General features: G+C 64.1%; 1 protein-coding gene across 1 annotated transcript; it reads right to left on the bottom strand.

Moving 5' to 3' along the window:
• Window positions 1-552: 552 nt before the first annotated feature.
• MIND_00406700 (FAD-binding-3 domain-containing protein) lies at window positions 553-3,645 on the bottom strand (the record flags this gene model as incomplete). The annotated part of the gene is made up of 4 exons (XM_037360891.1): window positions 553-1,327; window positions 2,874-3,228; window positions 3,284-3,509; window positions 3,601-3,645. The coding sequence occupies 4 exons, from the start codon at window positions 3,643-3,645 to the stop codon at window positions 553-555; spliced, it is 1,401 nt and encodes a 466-aa protein (XP_037223776.1).
• Window positions 3,646-7,951: the final 4,306 nt, after the last annotated feature.

Genomic DNA, 7,951 nt, shown 5'->3' with positions numbered 1-7,951 from the left:
ATAATAAAATAAAAGGGGGAAAATGCTTGACTCGACTCAAATTATTGTCAACTTACATAGTATTGGGATGCCTGTGGCGCGGCACCAACCAAGGGCTCCTGTTGGACTGCTCGCTTGCACCCATGTAAATAAGTGATTTACGAGCACGACAAAAGGAAAGGAGAGAAATGAAAACAATCCAATCCAAAAGCATATAGTCTGTAAAAATCTAATGCCTACTCCTCCTTGCCCTCCGCGTCCTGCGGCATGCTCATCAACACCACGTGCTCCCTGTGCTCACAATGAATTACTCACACCTGTTTCAACTTTCGAAACAGGGTCAAATATGTAGGGTACTATTTAAGTTCAACCAAAAAACATGGTTGAGGAATCGAATGGTCATGCCCACCACACGCGTCGAACGGCACTGCAGGCTGTGCCTCCCCTCGCCTGAGTACAAGGATAAGGGCGGCTGATTAATTGAGGAGCTCGACGAGAAAAGAAAAGAAACGAAAACAAAACAATCCGAAAGCATGTGCCAGTGGTCTCTCTATATACCCCCCGTCTAAAAATTCACTCCTCCTCCTGCGGCATGCTCATCGACGCCGCGCGCTCCCGATAGCGCCCCCACGACACCCACCACTCGTCCGCGTCGTCTGCGGCGTCGTAGCTGAACACCATCCGTGTCTCGTCGAGCATCTCCTGCATGTCGCCCTCCGCCTGGAACACGTTCCTTCCCGCGGCCGCGTTCGCGCGCATCATCGCATCGCGCCCCGCCTGCGCCGGCCCGTCCGGCGTCGTGATCATCCCGATGTACGCCGCGTCGATCCCGCGGATGGACGCGCAGCGCGCGCGGCGGTGCTCCTCGAACGCGTACAGCAGCTCGGGGACGCGGCCCGGCGCCGCCGTGTGCCCGAACACGCGCCCCAGGAAGAGCGCGTCCTCGAGCGCGAGCGAGTACGTGTGCAGTGCGCAGGCGGGCAGCGGGTGCGCGGCCTCGCCGAGAGCGAGCACGCGTCCGCTCTCGGAGACCCAGGACTCGAGGTCGTAGGGCGTGGTGTACGGCAGCGCGATGGTCGGCCCGGCGAGGGAGGCGAGCAGTTTTAGCGGGCCGTCGGACGGCGCGTCGGCGATAACCTCGGCCATCGACGCCGGGGCCGGCGCCGTCCACGTGCCGGAGTGGGCCAGGGCGGGCGAGGGCGTGTAGAGGAAGAAAAACAAGTCACGGTTCTCGTCCATGTCCGTGACGGCGCCGACGCCCGAGCCCATCGACACGGTGCTCTCCGGGAACTCGTAGAAGCTGTCGAGCTCGCGGTGTTCTTTGGCGAGCGCGTGGGGGACCACGGAGCTGGGGATAAGGTTAGTCAAGTTATATTTGACGGATAGTAGAGGAGTGGATGATGTTCGTCACAGGTACGCCTCTGAACGGGCCGCGGATGGCTATGGTGATGACTGGAGTCGAGAGGGAGCCATGGAGCCCGTCCTGGTCAAGCCCTCCCGTGCACAGGGCCTACGGTGACCGAAGCCCTCCCGCGTTTGAGAGGGGCGGAAGCTCTCAACGCCGCAGTCAGCCGGGCACCGAGGCTTGGCAGCCCGACCCCAGCCCTCATCGGGCTTGGCAGAGCAGTCCCCTAGGTCATCATAAGCCGAGCCGGCCCCCGCAGCCCGCTGTTCACAAAGCCAAACTGCGAGCCCGCCATCTGATGGCTGTTGTGGGTGCGGACTCGGCTGCCTGATCGGGACCCGTCCTCGCGCTCGCCCCATGCCCACCACGTTGCCAGGTCATGGAGCTACCCGCCCAAGCCGGGGCCCGGCCCGAATCAGGCCTCGTGCTGCGCCAGCAACAGCCGTTGCGGCCATCCGACCAAGCCTCGAGGCGTCGGCGCGTACCGGGCCGGCTCCAGGGTCTGGCAAGCCCGGCTCGGCGAAGCCCCGGTGCAGGGCCTGCCGGTCGCGCTTGGGGTGCAGGGCTCGCGGTTGTGGGTGCGGACCCACGACCACCAGCCGTCACGCCCATCCGAGCCAAGGCACCGACCGTTTGGCAGCAGGTTGGCCCGCGTCCGCGACCGGGGCCCTGCGGACAGGGAGGTGGCCACCAAATTTGGGGGTGCACATTTGGAGCCCAAGGCTGAGATGGCCACGATGGCGATTGCTCGCGAGTCCACACCCACCACAGCCTCCCGGCGTCCGCAGGTGCCGGAGCCGGCCGGTGGCGCCGGATATCGAGCTCGCGGGCTGCGGACGGGGCGGAATGGGCTCGGCCTTTGAGCCAAGCTCCGACGCCCCCAAGCCTGCGGTGACTTGGCGCAGACCTCCGCGCCGGCCGTTGCTGCGAGCTAGGCGCGCAACAGCCGCCCATCGACAGACATCGTCTTGTCGAAGATCTGCTTGGTTAGGCAGTTCGCGCGCGTGCAGAAAGCACCCGCGGCCCGCCAGCAAAGGGCGGAAACCCGCACGACGGGAAAGCCCTAGCCATCTCATCAAGGAGATGGGTGTCGTCGGGTGCGGAGTCGCTGCCTAAGCCGGGGAACTCGCCCAGGGAACACGAAGGGGCCCGGCGGGCGACAAGGGCCGAGTCCTGGAGCCCGCCGCCGGTCCCGGTCCCCGGCCCGAACCGGGGGCTCGGCCTGTGCCCGCAACGCCAAGTCGGTCAGGGCCTGTGGGTGCGCGATGATGCCCGTCCTGACCCGCCGCGCTCGGCCTTTCCGCCAAGCTCCGACGCCCCCACGCCCGCGGGAAGCAGGCCCGCAACAGCCATCGACAGACAGCGTCTGGTGCAACCGAGCGTCTGCCTTCCGCAGGCCTGCAGAAAGCGGGCTACCCGCAACCCGCCAGCAAAAGTGGCCCGTGACGAACACCAGATGATAGGAAAGGAAGAAAAAGAAATGACTCACCAATATATCGTCATCCCCAGATCCTCCTCCTCCTCGCCGCGCGGCACCTCCTCCGCATCAAGCAGCATCCTGCGCACGACGCCCCGCGCGCCGTCCGCGCCTATCACCGCGTCGCCGCGTATCACCTCGCCGCTGCTCAGCGTGACGCTCGGCGCGTCCGCCGCGCCGTCGACGGCGGCCACAGCCGCGCCGAAGCGGATCTCGACGCGGGGCGACTGCGCGCGCGCGTACAGCAGCCGCAGGAGCGCGGCGTGCGTCGTGAACATGAACGTCCCGCGCGCGTCCTCGAGCAGCTCCGGGTCCCACGTGTTCAGCCCCATCAGGTCGCGCGCGCCGCCGGGCAGGTCGCTCGCATCTGCGCCCGTCAGCGCTGCACACACACAATGAAAGCAGGGGAGAGGAAGACGCACACTTGTACACCCCGAAGCCCGCGTTCTCCACCGCCACCTGCCTCAGCGCGTCCTCGAGGCCCCACCCCGCGAGGATCTTGTACGCGTTCGGCGGGACGCGCGCGCAGCCGGGCACCGCCGCGCCGCCGCCGAGCGCGGCCGCGGCCTCGAGCACGCGCACGCGGTGCCCCGCGTCGGACAGCGCGATGGCGCTGGCGAGCCCCGCGACGGAGGCGCCCACGACGATCTGGGGGCGGCGTCAGCGGGTGCTGGCGCGGGAGAAGACGGGGGGTGGCTGCGACAGCGACAGGGATGGGACGGGACAGGGACGGACGTACGAAGCTCAGGCCCTCGCTCGCTGCATCTGCTGCTGTCGTCGCCATTCTAGTCTAGTCGTCCTTCTCTTCTCGTTCGTACTCGTGCGTGCTGCGGCAGGCGCAGGTCGCAGGTCGTAAGGGGAGCGGGTGCAGAGCGCTCGTGGAGGGGGGAGAAGAAGAGGGCCGCAGAAACTGCCAGCCGCCTGTCGCCTCCCACGTCACCCGCGACGGGCATCACGAAAACGCCACCGCGCGCCAACCAGGAAAATTTGCTTCCGTCTGATCGAAGCGCCGCCCGGGGCTTCTCGCCGCGTTCTCCGCCCCGCTGCGTCGGCGTGCGCCATGCGGTGCGTCTGCAGGGTGCAGGGTACGTGTACCGACAGCGCCCGGGCGGAGGGGCCCAACGCCCGCGCGGCGTGGGGCGAGCGGACTTTTGGGGTAGCGGGCAGGATTGGGGCAGGCAGCCGCGCCGTAAGCGTAAGCGTGATTCTCAACTTTTGGGGCGTGTTGCTACCCGAGCTAGCCGAGCCAATACGCCGAAAGGACCGGGTGAACCGCTTACCCGTGCCCACCGCATCGCATCCCCGCGCCGCACCATCCAGCCCGCGCCCGCACGCTGCACGCTGCTGGTGCGCATGCAGCGCCACCGCACACGTCGGCGCACACCCGCGAAGTGGAGGGTAGCCAGTGGCCCGCAAGCTCCGTGATTGGCGCCACGTCATCGTCATCGCCACGTGCGCCGCTGCTGTTGACGCTTGTCGTGCGATCGCTGTTCTTTTCACCCGCGAACAGCAAGCGCCGGAGAAGAGAAGCTACGCCTCGCCTGCCCTCGCCAGCAAGCAGGCGTCGCACGCCGCGGCCGGCCCTTCCCTCCCCCCGTGCGTCGCCGGGCCCAGCGTCCTGCGCCTCCAGTCCACCGCACCTCCAGCGAGCCAGGCACGCCCGGGCCCCGCCTCCGTCTCCGTTGCCACGCCACAGCCTGCCACGCGACACGCGACACACCCGCTGACCCACGCCGTGTCGCGCGTGCGACCCGGATCCGCGCGGAGACAGCGCGTGTGCCGGCATGATGTGGGCCAGCCCAGCCCAGGCCAGGCCAGCGGGAACGCCGCCGGAGCGCCCGTGCGCCGCATACAGTCGCGGTCGGCCGACGTCTCAAGACCGCGCGTGGGAGCGCGATGGCTGCAGCTGCCGCGTGCCTGCCCTTTCCATTGACTCCATACAATCGCCCGAATTGAGTCGCGCAGCCAAGGCGCTTCGATGGTTCGTCCTCGCCCGGCGAGCCGCGGGCGCCGAGACAGAATCCCGCTACGCGTGCCAATCGGACGCGCGTCTACCGTTTACGCTGTGCGCACTGAATGCGGCGGCCGGTGCGCATGCGCGATTGGTGCCCGGCGCGCGTGGGGCCGCCGGCGGCGACGCCGCCATTGGCTGGTGCTTCTCCGTGGGCGCGCCGCGTGCCCGAGCTGCACGGATGCGGTCCCACGTCGGCGTCGGCGGAGCGCATTCAACGCCGCGGCGGCCGAGATCAAAACGTCGAAGCCGTCTTCGTCTTCGTCCAGCAAAACAGGAGTTCAATACCGCAGTATACCCGCGGCGCGCACACGCGTCGAACGCGCGCCCCCGAGTTCGTGCCCACGTGCACGTGGCTTCCGCGTGGGCGTTGAGGATATCGATGTGTTAGTGCACACTGATGTGTTAGTGCACACACTAACAGATCGATACTGCCGGTGTGCAGCACACTGGTGGCGCCGCGACGGGGGGCCGGCGCCCATCGCGTCCCCTGGACGCGACTCCAATGTCCGGCGTTTATCGGAGAGTAGTCAAAGGCGCGAGGTGGCACTGGCAAAACTTGAAGTGGACATGTGTTATGTATACTTTTACTATCATGGCCCGTCAGCGCGTGGGCACAAGGTGCTCGGGCAACCGAGGTGGGGAGCAAGTCGGTGCGCCGGTTGTTGGTCCCGCCTTGGTCCCGCCGCTGGCGACGGCGGAGGACGGAACGAGCCAGATGCCAGTGATGCAGCGCCTTCCGTGTCGTCGGTCGTCTAGTGGAAGCAATTTGAAACACAAGCGGCCAATGGCCATGGAATTGTTTAAACTTTGAGTTTGGCACGGCTCGCAAGAGATTCAAATATGGCTCGCAATGGTAGTACGACCAACGGCGCACCTGCCTATTGTCCCCCTCCCCATCCGCTTACAGCGCATGACGAGCTGTTGGGGTTTGGTTGGGGTTCCAAAATACAGTGCCAGTGGGTCGGTGTTCAAAGATATCGTGCGGCTCTCATGTCGAACAAGCCGCCAGACCGTCATGATCACCGGAGGCCAGCGCAACGGCTGGCAGAGGCCTGTCCTGCCCGTCCAGTGTCCACTGTCCACCATGCACGTCGGATTGACTGCGGAAGGGTCCGCAAAGTACTGCAACATCCACATAAGGGGCCGCGCTCGTGTCGAACGAGCGCCGGCGCACGGATGCCGATGACGATGAGCCCGTGGGCCATGGCAGATTCCAGAAGCAGCCCGCGCACCGATCCTAATGCTGCACCATATACATCATGATCATCTCCGCGCCCGCGTCCGGCGTGGCCTGAGTCATGTTTCCAACCTCGGACACCGCAAAATAGAACAGAACGGCCGACAACCTCATCACACCCTCCGCGCGTATCGAACGCGCGCTGCGCCTTCAAGCATTGCGTTGCAGGGGCTCCAGGGGCGCTCCGTGAGCTCAGCGGCGGGCGGTGATGGGAGACAACGACTGACTGGGCTCTGGAAACGTCAACTTGAAGAGATGCCAACGGTCGACTGTCAGTCATTGCGAAAACTTGAAGCGAGTTGTTCGGGAAATGATAAATTGAAGGCCGGAGGCAATGCTGGGGCAGATAACCCGGCACAAGGTGCATACAAGCGGTGCAGAGTCGGGACCACCGCAAGTACTAGCAGAGGAAAAAAGGGCAGAGGCTACTTTAGCATGCATAAGCATCGTCCTCGTGGCGAACGAGACACACCAGGGCATTGCCAGTGAGACCATGACGAGCCGCGAGCAGAAGCCGACTACTAGTAGCTTGAAGGGATAGCACGGGTGCGGCCGTTTGTATCTTGGAACGTGGGGCGGCGTCGGCGTCGGCCGGATATCTCCGCAATTTGATCTTTTCGAAACCCCTTCGACGTTGTCTTGACGATGAAACATCAACATCGCACCACTGCGTGCAACGACGCAATGGCAGATGCGCTGGCTGGGCGGAGCAGCGTCCAGTAGTCGTTGACCACAGAGATGGATGACTCGGAGTTGTCGCCTCGACTCGGAGAGGGGTACAGTAAGTTTCATCAGACCGTCGAGCGACTCGGGGCCACGGGCGCTGGCGAAGGGTGGCAGGTCCCGCGCCATGGCAAGTTAGTTCCCGACAGAGGGAGCGCGCTCGGGGTCAGGCCAGAAGCAGCAGCGAGCACCAACAGGGTCGCAGGTGGTTTGGGAAAAGAAGTCGCGGGCGTGACGTAACGCCACGTCATCTTATTCTCGGACCAAGTCTCGGACTTGTCTCAGACCGCCACGGCCGCCTGAGACTAGTCTGAGACGTATTTCTCTCCTGGCGTGCGGCTTAGCGCTTCAGGGCGATGAAGCGGGCGCCCGAAACACAGCTGTAGGGAACCGGTGCGCCTGCTCATGCGAAATTTGACCTTGTGCTATCTGCTAACTCAGACTTGTTTCCTAACGACCAGCGGGCTTCAGAGAGCCAATAAGTATTTGGCATACCGTAGAACGCGGGCGGATGCAGAGGACGACGGAGAACTCTCCGACAGCACTGTGCGTGAACATCTCTTTCCCTCGGCTCTTTCGCTCACTGCAGGCAGCTGTTGGCCAGGCAGCTTCATCTTCCCTTTCCCCTCCACTAGCAACTACACCATCGACACCAAGACATGTCATCTTCTCCTCAGATGCTTAGATAATAATAGACCACCACGCGCACTTGAGGCCGCCGCTCTACTCGGCGCTCCCGTGGTGGGTTTGGCGCTTCGGGTCGATGAAGCAGCCGCCGACGCATAACTTGGCGTTTCCTGTGGGGAATGAGCGAACGCTGCAAATCGCGCCGTTCAGTGACTCACTTTGAACGTCAAGGATCATGTCGACTGACCTGAACACCCGCGGGGCAGACTCTAGAAAGCCAATCCTCAAGTTTAACGTCCTGGAGGACGTAGACAGAGACGGCAAACGACGGATCATTGGGGATATGCGGCATTCAACCCAGCGTTTTCACTCACTCGAGGCTGGCTAGGCAGCAGCCTCATGGCTGTAATGCTATCACCGTCATCTTTGACCCTCAAAAGGCACTTCTCTGGAGGACCACTGAGCTTCCCGGGTCTTGAAATGAGCGAC

This window comes from Mycena indigotica, assembly GCF_014461135.1.
Source record: "Mycena indigotica strain 171206Taipei chromosome Unknown Mind.scaff0003, whole genome shotgun sequence".
NCBI lineage: Eukaryota > Fungi > Basidiomycota > Agaricomycetes > Agaricales > Mycenaceae > Mycena > Mycena indigotica.
The sequence above is the reverse complement of the archived record's forward strand: the minus strand, read 5'-3'. Positions and strand labels throughout refer to the sequence as shown.